The 23,566-nt window shown below is 36.7% G+C and overlaps 2 protein-coding genes across 4 annotated transcripts in view; one reads left to right on the top strand and one right to left on the bottom strand.

The window, feature by feature from the left end:
- Nucleotides 1–23,566, bottom strand: part of LOC309495465 (microfibril-associated glycoprotein 4-like) — a 102,551-nt gene that overhangs the window by 46,965 nt on the left and 32,020 nt on the right. The window lies entirely within an intron of this gene.
- The window catches only part of LOC309495377 (protein NLRC3-like), a 43,920-nt gene that overhangs the window by 9,326 nt on the left and 11,028 nt on the right, over nt 1–23,566 (top strand). The window contains exons 6-12 of one of the 2 annotated variants that reach the window (XM_082165077.1): nt 8,391–10,197; nt 10,929–11,102; nt 11,422–11,595; nt 12,189–12,359; nt 12,442–12,488; nt 12,568–15,531; nt 16,484–17,276. In XM_082165077.1, coding sequence (XP_082021203.1) covers nt 8,391–10,197; nt 10,929–11,102; nt 11,422–11,595; nt 12,189–12,359; nt 12,442–12,488; nt 12,568–13,106 — 2,912 coding nt within the window. In that variant the 3' untranslated portion in view covers nt 13,107–15,531; nt 16,484–17,276. Of the gene's footprint in view, nt 1–8,390; nt 10,198–10,928; nt 11,103–11,421; nt 11,596–12,188; nt 12,360–12,441; nt 12,489–12,567; nt 15,532–16,483; nt 17,277–23,566 lie in introns of those variants that run through there. The other variant, XM_082165078.1, reaches the window with a different exon arrangement.

The following is a 23,566-nucleotide window of genomic DNA, read 5'->3' as shown; positions in this document are numbered from 1 at the left end:
GGATTATTCATATTTTAGTCAAATGGTCTTATTTTGAGTAGGTAAGAGAAAATATGCTTGCAACTATTACAGAGGTTCACACACACATAAATTGTTGGCTTGTCTATTAAATAGCAGTACTAAAGTCTATGTTTGTTTTGTAAGATGGTTTGTGAAATATCAGAGAGATGATCCAAAATACAAATATTAGTTAAAAAAAGCAGCTCCAAGTTTGCTGTGCTTGTTTGTAGGGATGAAACATTTGGCTGAAAGTTATCTGATTAAATATGATTATTATTATAATTATTTATTTCCCAAATATACGTTTTAAGGGACCCAAACTAATAGCAATGCAGAAATGGGCTTCATGTGAAGCAGCATTTACTACAAACCGAGCCGTTCTGAGACACTGAACAAAAAAGAATGAGAAACTGCTCACATGCAATTTAACAGTGGTGTTGGTTTTTCTCATACACCAGGACCATTATTGACAACTTATAACTTTTGATTCAGTTCTATAAGGACCACCCATTTCTCCAACAATGGTAGCCAGTGGTGTGGGCCAAGGTGTTCTGCGTGTAGGTCTTTTACTTAAAGGTGCAGTAAGTGATTTTCTGAAAGACAATGTTGAAAGAGGATCATAGCGATCACCGCAACACACTTTATTCTTTATTCTTTATTTATTCTTTATTTTCAAGGATAGCCCCTTGAGATGAACCATCTCATTTTCGAGGGGGTCCTTACAGTACAAAGAAACCAACATCATAATAGAAAATCATAATTAAAGTAAATACAACACAGGACTATAACAAACATTTAGATACATTGACATTCATACACATGCACACTCTAACAATTCTCCCACAAACCTAGTCCCTTCCCTTTTGGCCCATACCAAAATCAAAGACAATCGGTAAACCATCTGCGAAAATGCAAATACAAAATCAAGGTGTAAATATGCTTACACACATCCATATACCCATACAGATGTACAATAAACATGTCGTGTTGGGGGAGGAGAGAGAGTGCGCAAGAGGGAGATTTGAAGAAAATCTGTAGAAAGAGAGATGGCTGAGAGACATTACAAAATAGAAAATGTCAGAAGAATTATGATCAGGCAAGAGCTTTAGGACCCGTGTTAACCCCCTGGGGTCGGCGGTCGCACCGGCGCGATTGCCTGGCTTTTTATCTTATCAGTGCAAATGAGACTCAAATAACTCCGTTGATTTTTGTCATACAGGAAAGTGTTATACATCATTCAAAAGTGTTAAATGTCTTCTTTTATTTGTGCACTCATAGTAAAAACAAAAAATGTTGTGTTTTTCATAAAATAAAGAAAATAAACATGATGTGCGTTCTCCCCGTCTTTCTCAATGTGAAGTTCATTCTGAAACGCGACAGAAAATGATCTGTAACTCAGCGAATGTTTGCCACACTGACATGTGACATGTCTTTCCAAAGCTTGAAGTCTCTGTTTTTAAATGATGTAAATTATATCAAAAACAAATATTCTCTGTGTAAGTAATCCGTATGAAAGCAACGAGATGTACAGTTTCTCAAGCCTCTGCTCATTAACTCTAATGTGACCACACCCTTGTGCGCAAGAGCAATTCACATGCAAATCGTCCACGTGAAGGATCGCAAACATGTAAACGCCATCATTACCTCAAAAACAAAGAATCAGAGACTTCAGTACTCCTCTGCTTTTCATCGAGTTTGGAAGACACGTTGTGTTTGTGCTGTGCTGTTTACCTTGGATTTACCTCAGAAGAATTAGAAGAACGCAATTTGAAGATGAGAGATTTTTTTAAGGTAAGAAGATAAGAAATTCCCACTCATAATAGTAAGCATGTTATTGTTGCATAAACTTCACATTGTAGCTACTAGTTAAACTGGTGCCAGACTACTTTTTCAAACGCACAGCGCGAGTGACTCAGACTCACAGCGTGTACAGAGACCATTTACTGAAGCGATCGAGCCGCTCCAAACTATGAAACATTATTGTTACCACATTATACGTATCTACGTTTGAGCAGATATCCACAAACACAGTATTTAACAGTAAACACGGGTCTAAACATTATAATATTCACCATAATAGAGTAAACATCATACTAGCCTACTTTTAGATCATGCTGTTTTATTATCGAACATAAAAACATCCTTGTGTCGTACATATAAATTTAGCATTGAAAGGTTGGTACCTGTCTATAGTTCATATTTCAACATGTTTCTGTACATATATATATATATAGTCACTCGCGCTGTGCGTTTGAAAAACAAAACGCGCCAAAGATTAGGAGTTTTTACTCCAATCTCATTTCATAATGTCCTAACGAATGGAAACATTCGAAGTAACTTATATGATAATCCATATATTTTTCTACAGTGTAGTGTACTGAAGTGTTCCTTTTTAACGATATATAGGCCGCCTGCTATAGGCTATTGTTATTATTATTTTATGCAGCCGTACAAGTATATGCCTACAAAGCACAACAAACCTTGTGTTCATTATGTATATATATTTTTTTTGTCAATTTTAAATCACAATTTTAACCAGAAAAATCTAAAATGTATTCCTAAAATCGTACAGCCCTATAATTTCTCTTGATATCAGCATGTTCACAATTGTTTTTTTTTTTGTTTTTTTTTGTTTTTACAGGGTCCAGATGCTACTGATGAGTCCTGCTGAATTCAACATTCACACAAGTGTACATGAACATGGTAAAATGAAAAATCAAACAACTTGGAAATTACATGTATGTACTATGTTTCAGGAATGGCACAAAGGTGTGTGACTGTTCAAGTCTGTGTCTTTAGATCAGTGTGTTCAATAATGTGCTTTTTTGTCCCTGTGTATCTTTGGATTATGTAGTGTAAATAAATCCAAACAATCAAAAAGCCATTCTTTTAAAAATCTCTACTCATTCTTTGTTCTGGTTCTCTCATATTCCCACCTGATAGGGCCATTATGGGAGGGTCTTTGTCTTTCTCAGGTGTGAAACACATCAATGTTCATGATGATTCACGCCTCCTTGCATAAAGCTTTCTTACACAAAACATGTCTTACAAGTTTAAAATCAATATATTGTTTTATCTGAATGAGTACGCAGGATGATTTTCATATAGTTTTGAAGCAAACAGGGCCATGCAGAGACCTCTGGAGGGGCAGGTGCTCAAAGTATAAAAGGGGCACATGGAACAAGTCTTTAAATACACTGTAAAAAATTAAATCTTAAAAAAACGGTCAATGACTGTCAGCTGCGGCTGCCAAACAAAAACCGTAAAAATAAAGTAAAATATCCTCATTTAAATGAAGTGCAAAAAACTTTTACAGAAATTTTCCTTAAATGTTTTTCAGAAAAACACTGTTATTTTACAGCTATTTCCTGAATTATTACGATCAAACACCTTCATTGTAAAAAAAATCCCATAAAATAACAGTCAAATGACTGTCAGCAACGGCTGCCATACAAAAAACATAAAATTCAAATAAGTGCAAAATAACAGAAATCTTCATTAATCTTTTTTAACAGAAACACAGTTATTTCACATTTATTTTCTGATTTTTTTACTGAAAAACACGCAGTTAATTATATGCATGATTTGTTGTGACTATACGTCACTGCATCAGCAACTACACAGTTACTGTCAGTTAAATAAAGTAACATGCAGCATAACATCTGTGTTTCTCTGCTCATTCTGGACTGAAGCTCAGGCTCTACTCTTCAACACAACGGTGACACATGAAACACACCATACAGAAACACTTTAAACCCCAACAGAACATTAAACACTACCAGATCTCTCAGGATCTCAGCATCTTCACTCATTACAATCCAGACTTTATTTCTTTCATACTAACATTCTTATTGAGAATTAACAGAGGTTTAGAAGTTGAAGTTTTATTGAAAAGAATAAAGTTTGATGTCACCATGATGGAGATCAGTGTTTGCTTTAGTTGGGCTCTTGAACTTTTAGTGTTTAACTTTAATGTTTCTCTGGCTGCATTAACTGTGTCTCTGATGCATATTTGTTATGGTAGGAATCCAAGAGAAACTCAGATCAGATGATGTTGGTCACTTTTTAGTGATAAGTCATCATGTAGTGTCCTGCTTTATTAATACCACTGAAAATGAAATGTCTGATTAAGTCGTTAAATAGTAGTTGTTCATTTTGCATGATTAAACTGCTATAGAAGATCCTGCAGTGCTGTGATACTCAGATTTTATGAAGTCATTATACAGAAAATGTTTTGACAGGATCACATAGACTCACTCAGACATCAAGAATCAGCGTATGAATCACAACAATGGTGACAATGAAAAAAAAATCTGAATTACTATAAAGTCACAAAAAGGCTTTGTTGGTTGTCACCATTGTTGAGATTCATATGTTGATTCTTGATGTCTCTATACTACTAAAAAAAATGAACCAGCTCAAAACTTTTTCTGTACAATATATATCTTTTTTTTTTTTTCCAGATTGTTATAATACTTATGCCACAATACTTCAAGGGTTATGTGAAAAATTATGACATTTACAGACTTTGTATAAGCTAAATTCCATCTACATATTATGTAATCTAAGCTAATATATTCAGAGATTTGACTGACACATCAGTGAATCAGATCATCATATGATGACTATAACATCATCAATGAATGACCAAGATCATCTGATATTTTCTCCAGCATTTATTGCTATAACAAACGTGTATGAAATACACAGTTAAAGCAGCCAGAGAAAAACAAAAGTTAAAAACTCAAGGGTCATGAGCCCAACTAAAGCAGACACTGATCTCAATCATGGTGACATCAAATTTATTTTAAAGTTTTTTACACTTTATTTAAATTAGCATATTTTACTTTAATTTTAGGGTTTTTGTTTGGCAGCTGCAGCTGCCAGTCATCTGACCCTTTTTTACGATTTTTTAACAATGAAGGTATTTGATCATAATAATGCAGGAAATACCTGTGAAATAAGTGTTTTTTCGTTTTTTTTTTAAATTAGCATATTTTACTTTAATTTTAAGGTTTTTGTTTGGCAGCCGCAGCTGCCAGTCATTTGACCCTTTTTTTACAATTTTATTTTTTACAATGAAGGTATTTGAACGTGATTATTCAGGAAATACCTGTAAAATAACAGTGTGTTTCAGTTTATTTAATTTAGGATGTTTTACAGTTTTTTGGGGAGCTGACAGTCATTTGACCATTTTATAATTTAACTGTTTTGTTTCTGTTAACTTACAGATTATATTTGTAATTTTACATAAATTTTTATGTAATTTAAGAAAACAAAAAATACTGTATGAAAAATACAATACATTTTCTGTATAACAAATGTGAATTACTGTAATTTGTCATTAATGTCACAATACCTAAAATAAAAGCTGCATTTTTATTTTACAGATATTATTTGTAATTTTACAGTGTTTTGAGTACAATTTAAAATTAAAGAAAATGATCGTCAAAAAATCAGTTATTTTCTGTAAAATTAGGATATTTCTTTTACAGTGTAGGGCTGTGCTCAAAACATCAATATGGATGATTCTGTATCGATACGGCAGCAAATGCATTGATGCAGTTTTGAAAAAGAAACAGAACAGAAAAGACTAATTTTAAGTAAAAAAAAATAAAATAATGTATGTACACCTATTAATAACTCTGGGATTAGAAACTGAAGTATCTTAAGTTGTCCCAACCTGATGGATTTTTCTTCTCTGTTAAACAGAATATAAAGAACAGCTGTAATAGTAAACTGTGTAGGACAAAATCAACGTGGCCCATGTTTCGTACAGTACAGTATAGTTTTATTTAATGCCATGTCAGCATCTGTGGCTACTTTCATGGCATAAACTGATTTACAAAAATACAAGAGTTACATTTATACAATGAAAATAAAAACAAAGCAAACAGAAAAAATACAGCAATTAATACTTTACAAGATTTTTAACATTAATGTGATACCTGTTCTGGTAAATTCTTACTAAAGTCCTTAAGTGAGTTTGCTGCCTTTGCTGTTGTTGTTACTGCTGCTGCTGCTGATGATGATACTGCTGGAGTTGATCTGAGACTGTAGACATTAAAACAAACATATATGAGATATATTAGCTAATTAAACAATTTTTATGTGACCATGACAAGCTGTAAAGATAGCTGACAGTGTTTGGAACTGGCTCACTAGCTCACTGACCTGCTGTAAAGCTGCAGATTCTGCCCAGCCTGCTAGGGGAGATGTTCACAGAGGCTGCTGCACACAAAACATAAGATACTGGTAAGCCTTACCACCAGTGTTGTGATAATAATTTTTAAGGCACTCTACATTTTTTTTTTTTTATTAATACTGTAGAAATAATAATAATAGTTTAAAGTATAAATAATAGTTTTTAGTCAAATAACATAAAAAGACCAGACCCTCTGAAACTTGTCTCTCTCAAACAGCAAGCTAACATTACTTCTACAGCCTACACATAGCAATATAAACAACATCTCTGTCTGCATGCTCTCTTCACGTCGTTCTTGTAAAATAATAATAAGTAAACAAACATCAAAAGCACTTCGCTGAGAATGAAACACCACTTACCAGCAGCCGCAGAGTTGAACATATCCTCTGGTAGTGCTCGTAGCCGCGCGAAATAAAAAAATGCGCGTGCAGCGCGAGGAATCGTCCCGTGCTGCGTTCCAGTCCACTTTTAAACACGCACTTGCAAACTTCCCTAAGCACTTCCCCTTGGGGGAATCCCCGCCGCCATTTTGAAGTGCGTTCCACTTCGTGAAGTGGACGAGGGAAGTTTATATGGACAGACCCTCGTTCCCTCGATTTTGACCGAGGGCGCAAGTCTGCTTCAAATGTACACTTCAGGCACCTATATGTCCCACAATGCAGTACGATTGTGACGTCACCACATATCTCATCTAATCACCACCACAACAGACAACTCTATGATATATTAATCATATATATTTTTTATTTAAAACAACCCAAACACACCTATAAACATTTGGATGCTGCATTAAACAAATTCTTAAAGGGAAAAAAAATTTAAATAATAAATCAACTCCACAGCTGATTCCAAGTGATCAAGGGCTTAGGACGTTCCAATTCAGCCCATTGCAGTTTCCGCCAGTAGTGAGCACTCGCAATGACGTACATCCGAGTGAACGAGACGGAGGAAAGTTTGCGAGTGAAGGGCATGACAATTTTGGACTGAAACGCAGCACCGGATGAGTTCGTCAGGTGAAAGGTCATCATGTGGGTCATTTTATTTACGGCTAAATTATTAATCATTAATTTTACTAATAGTTAGATTGGGCAGGCATCCACAAAAGGGCCTTTAATTAAAAAAAAATGTTTTGCAAAAGGGCAGGTGCTCGAGCACCCAAGAAAAAAAAAAGAGAAAAAAAAGTTGCACTAACTGTTCGTTACAAGCAGCATTTGCCATCAGGCAGGTAGCTAACATAAACATATACAAGACAAGTAGAGCTATTTTATCCAGTGTAATTTATCACTTTTTACCACTATCTTGTTTTTTCTTATCCCCCTCTTCCTTTCTCTTTTCTTTTCTGGCTTCCTGAAGCATAATTCCACTTCATGACTGCCGAGGAGGTTTTGTATTTTGCCGGCAGCAGAGATCACGTGGTTGGCTGGCTGCTGTCAGCGACTACTGAGAGGGCCCCCTTGAGGGGGATCCCGATAACAGTGTCATTGCACTTTACTGCATTGACTATCAAAGGGGCGCTCACACAGTTTGTCGTTGCATTTTATTCTTAACCAGTCGTTGTCTTGGGGCCCCAGGCCAGCTCGGGGCCCCAAGCAATTGCTTGGTTTGCTTGCCTTGTCGCGACGGGCCTGCTGGTTTGTGTGTCACAGGTTTACCAATCATAAGTTGCAAAAGTGTAATAATTCAATTTCTTGACTACTTGAAAGTGCCGGATTAGGAGTTAAAAATACTCCACAAAATGGCTAACAGGAACTATAGTTCCTTGTACGAACAGGGCGAAAACAAAAATGTTCTTCAGTTCCTGAGCTTGGTTCATGTTCCTGCAGGGGGATATCTCAAAGAGATTTATACTATGTGGTCATGGGCCAAAGCAAATGCATGACATTAAGCATTGTCTGTTTATTAAGCATAATCAGTGTAAGATGAGCATGTAAACCATTTAGTGTTGCAGTACATTCACTAAATATGCAAGTATTATTAATTGTGGTAAATAGGATGCAGTAATACAGTAGTACTGAAATGCACATGTACCACACATACTTATTATAAGTGTGTTTGTATGTTAATTTATTTTAGAAAGATATCATAGGCCAGGTAACAATTAATGATTAAAAATATTTAAAAAGAAATGTTCTAAACTCAGTATTTTTAGATTTTTGCTTTATTTTGTTTTTTCTCTTTCCCAAAGGCTCAACTGCAGAGGACAGTAAAGCTGATCCTCATGATTACAGAAAGATCAGCCTCAGACTGAAGAACAAATTACAAGAGGACTACAAGCGGATATTGGTTGGTAATTCTCAGACAGGTCATCGGCAGTATCTGAAAGATATTTACACTGATCTATATGTGGTGGAGAATGAAACTGGAGGAATAATGATTGACCATGAGGTGAGACAGATTGAACTAAATATCAGCCGATTTACTGCGAAGGACTCAGCGATCCAGTGCAATGATATATTCAAAGAACATATGGGTCAACAAAACAAAAAAGTGCTGATGATGGGAATCGCAGGGGTGGGAAAAACTGTCTCTGTCAATAAATTCATTCTTGACTGGGCTGAAGGAAATGAAAATCAGAATATACTCTTCGTATTTCCTCTCCCATTCCGTAAATTGAATATGATTACAAAGAACTGCAGTCTCATGGATCTTCTTCAAGAATGCTTCTTTAGTGGTCCTGAAGAACTTCCCTCTCTTCCTGAGGGTGATTGTAAGGTCCTGTTCATTTTTGATGGGCTGGATGAATGTCATTTCCCTTTGAGATTTAATGAGAGTGATGCATTTACAGATGTGCATGTAAAAACAACAGTGAGTAAAATAGTTACAAACCTGATCAAGACACATCTGTTTCCCTCTGCTCTCATCTGGATCACATCCAGACCAGCAGCAGCTGGTCTGATCCCCCGAGACTACATTGATCAGGTGACAGAGGTGCGAGGATTCAATGATGAGCAAAAAGAGCAATACTTCATCAAAAACAGTCCTGGGGTTGCTGGAAACATCATCTGTCACATCAGGAAATCCAGGAGCCTGTACATCATGTGCCACATCCCTGTCTTCTGCTGGATCTGTCTCACTGTTCTTCAGCCTCTACTGACTCAAGAGGGCAATGACAAAATACCAACAACTCTCACTGCGATGTACACAAACTTCTTACTTTCTCAGAAGCATAAGATGAAAACATACTGTGATGATCCTGAAGTTAATCCTAAAGCCAAGTCTTTTGATCAGGTTATTCTGAAACTTGGGAAACTTGCCTTTAAACAGCTACAGAAAGGTAATCTGATTTTCTACAAAGAAGATATAGAGGAGTGTGGACTAGATGTCAGTGAAGGGTCAGTGTACTCTGGGTTATGCACTCAGATCTTTCAGAAAGAAAGGGCTTTTTCAATGAGAAGTGTTTACAGCTTCGTACATCTCAGTGTTCAGGAGTTCCTAGCTGCTCTCTACGTGTTTTTCAGATACAAATGTTTTGGAAGTAGATTTGTATTTCTTCAATCTTGGACAGAAAAACTGAAATGGGGTATCTTCAAAAAGTCATTATTTGACTTTCATAAGGCTGCGATCAACAAGGCTTTGCAGAGTAAGAATGGACACTTGGACCTTTTCCTCCGGTTCCTGCTGGGTCTCTCACTGGAGTCCAATCAGAGTGACCTGGAGGAACTGCTGCCCAGACTGGAACTGAAAACCAAGAATGTCAAAGACGTTGCTGATTATATCAAAAAGAAAATAGAGAAGGAAAAAAAAGTAGAGAGAACTATCAACCTATTTTACTGTCTGAGTGAACTGAAAGATGACTTTGCGGAGGACATCCAGATTCATCTGAGCTCAGGAAATCTTTCAGCAAATCTCTCCTCTTCTCAATGGTCGGCTCTAGTGTTTCTGCTCCTGATATCAGAAGAGACTCAAGAGATGTTTGAGCTGCAGAAATACAGAAGATCTGATGAAGCATTGATGAGACTGCTACCAGTGATCAAAAACACTAGACGAGCACTGTAAGAGTCATATTTACATTTATTTACATACATGGTTAGTTATTTTATTTGGTCTCTAAATTAACAGGGTGACATGGGCCAAACTGTAGACCAAGGGTGCCCAATACTCTTCCCAGAGATCTACCTTATTGCATAGTTCAGTTACAACAATTTCTACAAACATTAGTATATTAGGGAAATTTGAATATTTACTGACAGGTGTTTTGGAAGATATTATTTAGCTGGTTCAGAGGTGGTTGAAGTTGAACATACCATTTTTTACAGAATGCTAGATTATTGGTACATAAAATATTGAATAAACTGCCCTTCTTGATCTTGTCACATAAAGAGTGATGTTTAATTAAGTGATAAGTATATTTTACTTTTAATACTTAAGTACATTAAAATCAAGAAAATCAAGTGCCTTTACTCTTTAATTATAAAAATTGTAAAGTATAAATTATACATTTGTGTACATTTGAAATAGTAGGGTATTATATTTGGGCAGTGGTTCCCAAACCTGTCCTGGAGTACCCCCAACACTGCACATTTTCTTTGTCTCCATAATCAAACACACCTGATTCAACTCATCAGCTCATTAACCCATGTGATAATGAGCTGATGAGTTGAATCAGGTGTGTTTGATTAGGGAGACAAAGAAAACGTGCAGTGTTGAGGGTACTCCAGGACAGGTTTGGGAACAACTGTATTAGGGTATCTGGCCAACACTGATAACAGTTTTTGTTTTCCAGTTTACAGTCCTGTAATCTCACTGCTCAGTGTTGTGAGAGTTTGTCATCAGCTCTTCAGTCCTCAAACTGTGTCCTGAGAGAGCTTGATCTGAGCAACAATGACCTGAAGGATTCAGGAGTGAAGCTGCTATCTGATGGACTGAAGAGCCCAAACTGTCAGCTGCACGTACTAAGGTTTGATATTGATTGGAGTGTAAATTATTTTTTTATGTGAGAAGGGACAGTGTGGAGTGATATGAGAGATACATGGGCTTATTGGCTCAGTGAAAAGTCAGTATATAACTGTATTTTATCACAGAATAACCCCATTGATTAATTGCAATCAAAAGTTTCTTTTTTCTGTGTGGATTTGTATTAAGTGTATATCAGGATTCATACAAATTTAGGAAGAAAATGGAAACGCAAAACCCAAATGAGGAGATATTATTGTCTGTTTACTTCCAATTTGCAAATGTTTCAGTATACACCACTTTGTTTTATTTTTTCATATTAGATTACCATGTTGTAATATTACTACTCGGTGCTGTGAGAGTTTGTCATCAGCTCTCCAATCCTCAAACTGTGTCCTGAGAGAGCTGGACCTGAGTAACAATGACCTGCAGGATTCAGGAGTGAAGCTGCTGTCTGATGGACTTAAGAGTTCAAACTGTCAGCTGCACATACTGAGGTATTTAACGGGTCTGTTTATTTTGGGAAAAACTGGTGTAGTTTGTGTGTGCTTAATACTGCTCTCTATTGCTCCCCTTTTTAGAAAATTACTCAAATGAATCTGTACATTTGCAGCAATGACTATATTAGATTTAGTGATTTTCTTCAATAAAAAGGCATCCAGTTTTTTATAATTTTATGCAGTGTAATATCATATTTAAGAATTTGGTTAAATAGTAGTCTTTGGGTTTTATTTCTTCCCATATACATATACATAACTTATTATAGCTATAACTGTTTATGTGAGATTGTAATTTGCTGGCAACGTTTGCTGATAATATACAATGTTTGCTATAATCACCTTTCACCTCCATGTCCATGGCTTTTTAGCTGATTGTTCACCACTTTAGTGCAAATAATATCTGATTATAAATGTCCACAAATAATCCCTCCACATCCATGTTTGTAACACAATCTGTAACACAAGGCATAGGCATAAGCAGTTCACCATTTGGGAAGCACTTTTTAGATTACCTGACTGTGTGTGTGTGTGTGTGTGTGTGTGTGTGTGTGTGTGTGTGTGTGTGTGTGTGTGTGTGTGTGTTTCTATAGGTTGTCGGGCTGTATGGTGACAGAGGAAGGCTGTGGTTTTGTGTCTTCAGCTCTGAGTTCAAACCCCTCACACCTGAGAGAGCTGGATCTGAGCTACAATCACCCAGAGTCAGGAGTCAAGCTGCTCTCTGACAAACTGAATGATCCAAACTGCTCACTGCAGATACTCAAGTATGCCAAAGACTAATACTGACATATTTAACATGTGTGTGCATGTACATATCTACATTAATGTGTGTTTGTGTGTTTATAGTGTGGATCAGGGAGGAGAATTCAGGATGACAGCAGGACTACGAAAGTGTATGTCTTCATACACGCACACACTCTGAGTGATTGCTCTGCTGTTGTGTTATATATGTTTCTCTTTTCTTGTGTTCAGATGCCTATGATCTCACACTGGATCCAAACACAGCACACTCAAGTCTCATTCTGTCTGATGAGAACAGGAAAGTTACATATGTTTATGGTCATCAGCCGTATCCTGATCATCCAGAGAGATTTAAGAAATGCGAACAGGTTCTGTGTGGGGAGAGGTTGACTGGACGCTGTTACTGGGAGGCTGAATGGAGCGGATATAATGCCGATATATCAGTGTCATGTAAAGGAGTCAACTGGAAAGGAGGAAGTGTCTTTGGGTTTGGATCCAATGGCAATTCCTGGAGTCTGATCTGCTCTGATTACAAATTCTCTGTCTGGCACATTAAAAAGCGAACTGGCATACCAGCCCCTCCACCCTTTTCTAATAGAGTAGGTGTCTATCTGGACGTGTCAGCTGGCACTCTGTCCTTCTATAGCGTCTCTAACACACACACACTCACACACTTACACACATTCTACACCACATTCACTGAACCCCTCTATGCTGGATTTAGGGTTTATTTGAACTCTTCAGTGTCTCTGTGTCAGATTAAAACTTAGAGAAGCACACCCAACATAAATATCCCTATATTAAACAGCATCCCTATATTAAACAGCCGAAACAATGCTAACATAGATACTTGGTGATGAACATGATTGACAGAGTTATGAGGACAGAATGAGGACAGAGTTATATGAGAACAGACAGAACTCATGATTAAATGCTTGTTCACTCCAAAAAGGATAACTAAAATGATAACTAGCTTGTACGACAATCAACAAACAACAATGTTGTTTATTTTAACTATACTCTGCAGTTATGTCATAATTGCAGCACACATTTTAAAATAGCAAGATTTTGACTGGCTGTCAATGGATTTACCATTCATCAGCTGAAAAAAAGTACTCTGAAAGTGATTCCAATGATAATATTGTTGTGAACTTTGCTATTCTTGGAGTTGGAATGATTTTTAAAACCGTTAACATTTTTGGACTGAATGGGCATCAGAGTTTTTTTGATCAATTCCTAACATCCTTTTGTCCAATCTTTTGTCAAGTTTTAAAAACTCTAAACACAATTAGCACAACATCCCTGTTGTTTTCACACAATATGCAGTCGGTTAACACGTTTCTAAAATGCTTAAAAAATATTAAAAAAATACTTAAATTGCTGATTAGCTTTAAGTAGGAGATCAATGAAATATTGAGAAATAGCTGAACCCAATCTAAGGTGAAGGCATAGTCAGGTGTTGAAGGTCTTCCCATTACATGAGCATGCACAGTAAAACAAAAGGGACTATTTGTATTGGTTTTGTGCAGTGTGGATGCAGAACAACACAGAGAAGCAGAGAGAGAAAAAACAATGTCTGGGTGAGGGAGACATTGAAGACATTGAAGGAGAAGAGTAGTTGGGCCAGGACAAGGGAAAATAAGAGGTAGGGGAGAGGAGAGGAGGAAGAATGTTTGATGGATTGGGAAACTCTGTTTTTCCACCTTACACATGTGGAACCTATGCAAGCTTATTTCTGCCATGGAATAGGAAAGTAACTAGGTAATTGTGACTTTCTATCTCACAATTCTGATTATTTTTCCTCTCAATTCCTAAATTTATATCTCACAATTCTGAGGGAAAAAAATCTGAATTGTGAGATGTAAACTCACAATTGTAAGAAAAAAATAACTGTGTGAGAAAATGTGACAATTACCTTTTATACTTTTTTTATTATGTGGCTGAAAAAAGCTTCCATATTAAGCAAATGCCATTTGTTGTTGATCAGTGGCAGCAATTTCATTTTTTTCATTTCAGTAAGAGCTTCATGTAAAGCTTTCACTACAACGCTTCCAGTACCACTGTTCCTTATACACAGAATATGCGGTCTGCGTTGGGCACTATAGGGGGCACCATCCCACCCTCTATGGGGGCTCCATCAACACCCCACCACACCCCCAGAAAACAATTTCAGGAGATGGCAACTGAAGTTCTGCATAGGGGACCCATTTGACCAGTGGCTTCCCTAAGCAATTCTGTTACTTTAATTTTTTTTCTACTGTACATTCTATAAAGTAATGACTCATTCACTTTTAGATAGTATGTTTCCAAGAATGCATACATTCAACACTGGCTTACAGTAAAAATAAACTCAATTATTAAAAACAATGTATTTCATATTGTCTGCTGGTAGAACTGAAACATGACAAGTAATGCAGTTTTTATAATGCCATCAACTGTTAGTATTTTGGAAGTCATTGCATTATGATTGACTATATGTTCATGTTGGATAGAACACTAGTGCTAGAGTTTTGACAGAATGATTCAATTTTGAATCGGGTTTGCTGTGTCTTGGTGTTTGCATATAACACGTTTTTTTTTTAGCATTTTTAAATGTAGAGTTTGTATTTATTTAACAAAATATGGTTTTGGGTAGAAAATTAATTATTTGGCTAATTGTGTGATGTAGGTGTTTTGCTGTGTTAAGAGTTTAGAAAAAGTACTTTTACAGGGTGGCCGCGGGTCCTTAAAAAGTCTTAAAATGTCTTAAATAAAGTTTTCCTAATAAAAGGCCTTAAAAAGTCTTAAATTCAGATTCGATAGGTCTTAAATATTTCTGGTCACGTTACCGCTAAAATTTCTCTAGTCTGACGGACCTAATATCCGTCAAATAACCAGTGAAGCATCGAATCGCGAGAATGATTCAGATTTTATTACATAAACAGCTATTGATAATGATAATGTAGGCTTTTTCTGGTAACGCTGTTGAGGCTCGCGCTGCTTGTCTCTGATAGATTTTATGACAAATGAGCATAACGGCAAACATAAAAAAAAAAAACTCCCAGAAGAAACATACTGAGGTAAAAATTCAAAATGTTGAGTTTTTTTTATTTATAACATGTGATATAGTTAAGTAACATAACATGACGGGAGCTATTTTGCTGAATATTCTCACGATTGCAAATGTTACATTGATTTTAGTTCAATAAACAAGTAGTGCAGGGCTCGAATTTCGGTCTTCTATCAGCTCGTTAAGAGCTCCAGGCGGCGATAATACACTCTCGGGTTTCGGGATAGACGGAATGGTCACTTGCATAATCGGGCCAGCATTGCATCATGAGTAACTAAAGTTTACCATTTGCACGTCTTTTAAAGTTTTACCAGTTTAAACATTCACACGATTTGAAACTATTCAGTACTTGTGTCTGAGAGATGTTTTTTTCACACATAGACTAGAGTAAAGCCGCCTCACAAACAGCTCGCGGGTAACAAAAGTTATTTTTCGTGGATTTGATCGCTTTAACAGTCAAAAACATGCGAAAATGATGTTAATTTCGGTCTTGGTGAGTATCCTCTAAACACAGTCGGTTATGTCTTAAATAAGCATAAATCGCACATGACCGTATAATGAACACAGGATCCGTGCACTAGCTCTTAAAGGGACAGCAGCCATATGTGTCTGTCATTCATTTGGTTGTCAAAACAACAAACCATAGCTTTCATTTTAAGGAATCAGGATTAATAGCCTATGTATTTAATTTAGTCAGGACTAAAATACTACCTAGTGTTATTTTACATTTGATTACTTTATTCAGTCTCTGTAGTATTTCTGAATACTAGTGTTAGACCTAAGCAAAAACTTTTCTCTTTATTTCTATTTATTGGTATCTTTATTCTATTGTATTTATTTGTGCTACTTTTTTCAATTTAATTCAAAGATTGAAATCAAGCTTCCTTGTGTTGTGTAAATTCTTAAGACCAAAATTACCCCATTGTAAAAATGCAATGAGTGAGCATACATTAGGCGAGATACATGTAATAAAAAAAAAAAGTCTAAACTCCCCCCTCAAATTAAAAATTCCCCCCCATAAGAATCACCTAAGGGGGGATCCCCCCCCCCCCCCCCCCCCCCCCCCCCCATTTTCCAAAATGAAATTCAGGCCCTGAGTGAATATAAAATAATTTCAATTACTTAGGTTAAATATTACATATACGCATGTAATATAATGTGTATTTCCATCACAGGTTTGGTCTTAAATTTAATTCAAAGTGGCATTAAAAAGGTCTTAAAAAGTCTTAAATTTAACTTGTTTATATCTGTAGACACCCTGTTTTAAGTATTGGTAAACGCTTGTTAGCAATTGTAAAACATTTTTTTATAAAAAAAAAAAAAAAGTATGTAAATGTCCAAAAGTGTATAAAATATTTAGCTGCACGACGGCATCACAAAAACCTTCATCTTACCTTATGATACTCCAATGAGGTTATGAGATCAGGAGTAATGCAGATGGAGGTTTTGATCATGTCATCTATATTCAGCTTTTCAACTGTCTCCATATGCATAAGTGTCAGATGACTCGTCATTTTGTTTTCTTATTTGAATTATGTAATTTGCTCTAACCCAAACTTGGACTTAACTTATGAGAAATAATTGCAAAAACAGCATCAATCACATTCACCACAACTACATTTTCCAAGCAGTCATCAGAGGTTTCATAGTACAGCAGGTTTCCATCGATTTTGAACATCTAGACAGATCTAGTCTTTCTCAACATTGCAAAACGAACTGAGCTTGGTCACGTCACATTTGAATTTCACCCAAAAACTAATTGATTAATTTACATTAGTGGTGAAGAACTGTTTTTAAAAAACTTTAGTTTTTAAAAGGATTTAGTTTAGATCAGTCGGATTTAAGGTGTTTGAATACTTTGTCACTGCTGCAATAAACTTTTCATCTTTGAGATTGACTTCTGTATTTTTCGTACACTGATGAGCCGCTTACTGAGGATACCTGTCGTATGTTAAAGTGTTAAATCATCATCTCAGTGACACTGTTATGTCTTTGAGAAACTCCTGAGTGGAGTTGATTATTTTGAAGGTACAGATGTGAAATTGAGAAAAAAATGGTATGTTCAAATAAGAGGAGTCATTTATGTTTTTAAAAATATGACTGAAAAGTTTGTACTGTCTTATTGGCAGAGGAACATGAGCAAAAGTCTGTTAACCGGCCACAAGTTGCATAGTTGCAAGACATGGTTTAATATAGAATTCTGTTTGTCTTCGTGTTTTTTAATGTTTTCCTTATTTGTGAAAAGGTTACTATCATTGCTGTTATTAATACTGGTGTTTTAAAAAAAAAAATCTAATAAAAAAAGTATTTAATGAAAATGCAGAGGGTGTGAAAGGAACATCTACAAATTTCATAATGAATCAAGGTAAGTTATTAGATTCTTTACTAACAAAACAATTACTAAACATTTTCAAAACAATCATAGCTGTTTCTTGCAGCAAAGATTTTTCTAAAACTCTGCATTTATTAGTTTTATGGATCTTGGAGGACAGGCAGGACACAAATGTAGCTCTCACACATAGACATGTCTAATAATTTGCTGTGTTGTGTTATAAATGTTCTCTCTTCTTGTGTTCAGATGGCTCACATTGGATCATTTGTGCACTCTGTGCTCCTGGAAAAATAAAGAGTGTGACAAAATAAGAGGGGAATGTCTTGACGAAATCTCAACACAAGTGGTCTCAGAAGATGCATTTGAAAAGCATGTCAATAGCAGGCGGAAATGGAAATGCATATAGGCTGAACAGTTGTGATCGAATCACTGACAGCACATCTTACTTCCAGGTGGAAACAGTCACACACATTCAATACCACATTCACTGAACCCCTCTATGCTGGATTTGGGGTTTATTGGTTGTTACAGGTTGAAAAATAACTACTAAATAACTGACAATGGCCAATTAATGTTTTATTAGGTTTTGATGATCATACATTCCACAACACTGTAGCATTTCATGGCTCTACAGTGTGACCATTTGGGTCTCATTTATTTATTTTTCTGTGAATGTTAGTGTAGTAAAACCTGTAAGCTCGCACTCGATCGGCCCAAAGCCAGCATCCGACCAGAGCGGAAGGTCTTTACGTGTTACTGTCTTTTCTCGAGGCAGAGTATTTTTTTGATTAAATGCAATTGTTACAAACTGCTCCGAGACACGAAGGTAGAGGATCCAAATGCAGTTTATTAAAAGGGTTATCCAGAATCGTAATCAAACACAAGCAGAGGGTCAAGCACAGGAAGGCAGTCCAAACAAACAAACAAACAAAACAGGCAGGGGTCAGAGGCACAAGAGTAATCCACGGAACAGGCAAGAAATCCCAAAAACCAAGAGACATGAAAACCAGGGAAACTGCTCAGAAGTGCAGTGCAACAACATACAAAATTTCGCCATGAGTGAACATGGAATAAATAGGCTGAAACTAACAAGGTAATGAGAGACAGGTGAATGCAATCAATGATGATGAGTCCGGGCAGTGAGTTCTGGGAAATGTAGTTTGTGAGAGTGACAATAGTCTGGTGTGGAGTGCCCTCTGGTGGCTTTCAAGGGCACTCCAGCTGGTGACCGTTACAGCAATACATTTGAATATGTATTCTCTCGTTATTTCATCTGACTCCATAAATGAAAAGGTTTTAATGATATCTGTGCATCATTCAGACCTGCCAACCTGTACGCATTTTGACTTCAAAGTACGCTGATACGATTTGTCACTCTAAACTACGCAAAAACCTGGTAGCCTCTGTGCACGCGCTGTCCTCAAATCAGGCTACAGCAAAAGAAGAAAAGTTCGACCAATCATAGCGCTGGGTTCATTCCCAAATAGCAAGCGGGGATGATTGACAGATGCGTAAGGCCTATCATTAAAAAGAGACTGAAAATCGACACCAATAAAGATTCCTGCTCGATCCCCCTTCCACTCCCGCGGCCGCCGTCTGACTGATGTCATGAGCGAGGACAGTACAGTACGGTACTTCTGACTCCTGAAGGTAAACGGCCTGGGGTCGATGTGGAAAGATGATTGTTGAGTTAACTTAATCTTATGGATTCGATGATCACACAGATCGCATGGATTATCTTAAAATACTCCGTTAAGTTATTCATGGTCACTCAGAAAAGAGGAAGACATCATTCAGTCATGCAAATAATAAAATGCTCAAGTAAGGCTGAACTATAAATCTTGAAATCGCTATGGCTTAGTGATTATGAAAGTGCTGTGATTTGTGGATTAGCCTACTGATATGCGCGAGTCTGGAGAAACAGGCGTTTATTTATTCATTCATTCTCAGTGTTGAGAAACGTATGTGTTACGTTATTGTGTTAATTATATCTAAAGTAGCCTACCTAATTATGTTACATATTTATTTTGTATGAAAACTAGCGCGTTAGTTACTTATGGATTAAAAAGTACCGTTGTATCAGTTCTGCGCGAGCTCTCTCTCTCACAAACACGGACGCGCGCACACAGAGAGAGAAGATCATTGTAAAATTAAAATTGACGGGCTAAATTTAAATTTTGTTCTTGCTTGTTTTTTTTTCTGTCAAAAAGCATTTTGTATTATCCATCCCTGCTTTTAAAATTCGTTAAATGACGGACGTTTACCGTTAACACAGCCCTCATTATATGTCGGATTCGGAACTTATACTTTATATTATTTTTAGAATAAGTGATTCAATGGGCCCTATCTTGCACCCAGCGCAAGTGACTTTGTACACCGACGCATGTATCATTCCTATTTTGCACCCGCGCAAAGCGGACTTTTCCCTCCACAGAAGCACGTCGGTTAACTAAGAAATACACTTGCGCTCCCGGGGGCGGTTCAGCGCAAAGAGGAGGCGTGTTCCGGCGCAAACGTTCCTTCTTGCTATTTTGCAGGTTTAGAAAACAATTGCGCCACTAACCAGGAAAAAATAGTTTAAAGTCAGTGGCGCGTTGCGCATGTTATTCATAGGCTATTTTAACACTAGAAGTGCCAAAATTCCATAACTACTAGAACTGCCGCAAGCGGTCATTTTGACCGCTAGATTCAAAACTCTATATCTTTAATGATAAATACCCAATTGAGAGATTAATGCATTTATTGTATTAGGATGTCTTTTAAAAACAAAACAACACCAAACTGTACATTTAAACAAGTTTAATTATACATCTATCAATAATAATATCAGTAGATGTCCTGAACAAAATGAGTAGCCTGTTTTCATGTTTACACTCGATCGCGTCCGCGCCCGCCGACACACAAACACACACACGCACACACATACACACACACACACACACACACACCATAATCCATTGCAATCTTGACATCGCAGCCCGTTCATTACAGCCATAATAAAATATAATAATAAAATAGCCTAGTCAACCTAACATATAAAAATTCCACTGCTCGATATAGTAGCCTAGGCTACAATTCGTACCATTTTGCGCATGTGAAGGATGATTTTTTCCGTCGATTTTGGAACACGAGTGAAGTACAAAGCCTATAATAAAGAATAGTTTACCATCCAAATACATCGCATGTTGAAACATTTTAATTCTAATTAGAGAGTTACGTGAGCCCAACGGCGCTTACTTTCACTTTCGCTTGAAAGTAGCCTAACCGATTTCATTTTGGCTTGTTTATGGATTATTTATTTGTTATTGTTCTGTTCTGAATATCATTACATTTAAATGATTTGTTGTAGAATATGTTTTGTGTATTTTTTACCACTTTTTATTGTTGTGTATATTGGTATATGTATATAATAATACCGCGAAATTCAGTGCGGTCAATATGACGGTTTATGGCCGAAATAGGTAAATATGTTCATTTGTTTTTTTGCCTTATGTGTAATTTATATGAAAAGCATTTTAAATGAAAATACAGACACTTTTAGGAAAAGTCAGGTACCAGCAGGATTTTATTTATTTTTTCAACAAAGTTATTGCAGATATAAAATTCAAAACGGTCAAAATGACCGCCATGGCAGTTCTAGTGTTAAGGGCGCATGCTTGGCCATAATCAATGTAGCGTGTGCACAACGCGCACTTTGATTCTCTCATCTACACAGAAGCAGCAGTTTTCATTTTTGCAAATCATACATTATTACGATAGATAGATAGATAGATAGATAGATAGATAGATAGATAGATAGATAGATAGATAGATAGATAAACAATTTATTATAAAAGCATACATCTAGCTTACACATTTACCCAAATTAACCGAAGTTAATTTGGGTGGGTTTCTCCATTTCAATGTAACTTCTCTCTTTTACGGCCGTGACGAGAGCGTTGCTCTCCTTGGCTGTGAACCGCTGCTGGCGCGCGCCTGGCAAATCCGCCGTTACAATAGCAATCCGCTATGGAAAAAGCGCATCTGCTCTTAAAGGGAATGTGAGATGACGCTCTGATTGGTTTATTTCACGTTACGCCCAAACCACACCTATGAATAATGAAGCTACTTCAGACCAACCCATTTTAGATTTGCGCCGGGCGCAAGAGTCATTTATCCCGCCGGGAAAATAGCAACAGCGCCGAGACCCGCCCACAAAGTTACTTGCGCTTTGCGCTTTGACACTTGCGTTTCAGATCGTTAAAATAGGGCCCAAAATGTTTGTATTGGCTAACATTTATTCAGCTAATGCGTGTCCTGTTTAAAATGTGCAATGTTTAAATGCAAAGACAGCACGTCACAAATAGAAGCCCTTTTCCCTGTGGTATTTAGTATCATATTTGGATATTGGAAAATAAATGATTTAGCCTATCTTAATTGTGCACAATGTTCCTATGTTTTATCTTTTTTTATCTTTTTTTTTTTTTTACTGTGTTCTAGGGGTTTCTTAATTTTAGACTAGTTGACCAGCACACATTATATGCAATGCAATTATATAACGCATGTGTGTTGTCGTCCAAACCAGCCATACAATACCCCCCAGGTAAATGTATCATGGCAATTTTATAATCAATTCAAAGATAATCGATACAAAACATCAAATGCTCTGGAATAAAGAGAAGAGATGCAAACCCAACATTAAGATACATGATGCTAAGAGTTTACTCTTAGCATCATGGGCCAACTTGAGTTACAAAAAGGCCCAGAACCCTTTGCTGCATTCCATTATATAGACAGAACTTCTTTCACATGGAAACATGTGCTAACAATGGAAATTTGCATTCAGAGGTTACACCTTTTGGGGGTAGGAGACCATTTGCCAGGAGACCACCTTCCTTTGTGTGCCAGTTATCTCTAAACTCTTAAAAACCTTATTACCTTTTGTTTTACTTATTTGGAAATGAGACATTTGTACCAGTCACACTGAGACATTTCAAATGATACCAAACATGTATTATACTCTGTGATAATCATTCACATTAAACTATATATTTTCTTGGGTGAATTCAGGTGATCAGAGGGGGTGAGGGAAGAGGGAATGAAATGTAGATTAGGATGACTCAGAGATGAGACTTTCGTCTCGATAGTGCACAAGGGGGAGTTCAAATGTTAATTTCCAGATGTCCTTTGTCCTCTCAGGGCCTCAAGTAGACTGCCTGGCATTTATCTAATTTCTCAAGTATTACAGACCTATGTTGGCGAACTCTTATCTCAGCGTCAATGACAGTGTCATGTCATTAAAATAATATTGCCCAACAATTTCTCAAAGGTACAGAAGTGAAATTGAGGCAAGAAATTACAGTGTCTGGATTGGAAGAAGAGTCATTTATATATGATTGTTTACCTCTTTCAGTGGTAACCTGTGCCAAATGTGACTCAGCAAAACCCCAAGTTTACGTGCCGTTTACATGAATACATCAGTTTTTTAGCACCAAAATAGGGTTTGCGTTGCCGTTAAAAAATCTGTTATTGAATCTGGCCCTATATGTAATTCACACATGCATGCAAGAAGCCATTATAGATTATCTAGTAGTTTCCATCATAGACCAAGGAAACTCACAAAAGTAAATTCAGACGGTGTTGTCCTTCGGCCCATGTCACATTGCAAGACAATGTTTGGAGAGAAGAAGAAAAATCATTAAGTTGTTTGTTTTGCATGTGGAAATATGGGACACAAGAAAAGACTGTGTTGCTTTTCACACACAAAAAAAATAAAGTTGGGCTTTCAAGTCAGCAGTTTAGAAAGACAGTTGACTCTTAAAGAAAAAGCCATTTACACCTGACCAGAAGTGTTAACAACGTGACTGTAG

The sequence above is a fragment of the Leuciscus leuciscus genome, assembly GCF_965113295.1.
Source record: "Leuciscus leuciscus genome assembly, chromosome: 3".
Classification (NCBI taxonomy): Eukaryota; Metazoa; Chordata; class Actinopteri; order Cypriniformes; family Leuciscidae; genus Leuciscus; species Leuciscus leuciscus.
The sequence above is the reverse complement of the archived record's forward strand: the minus strand, read 5'-3'. Positions and strand labels throughout refer to the sequence as shown.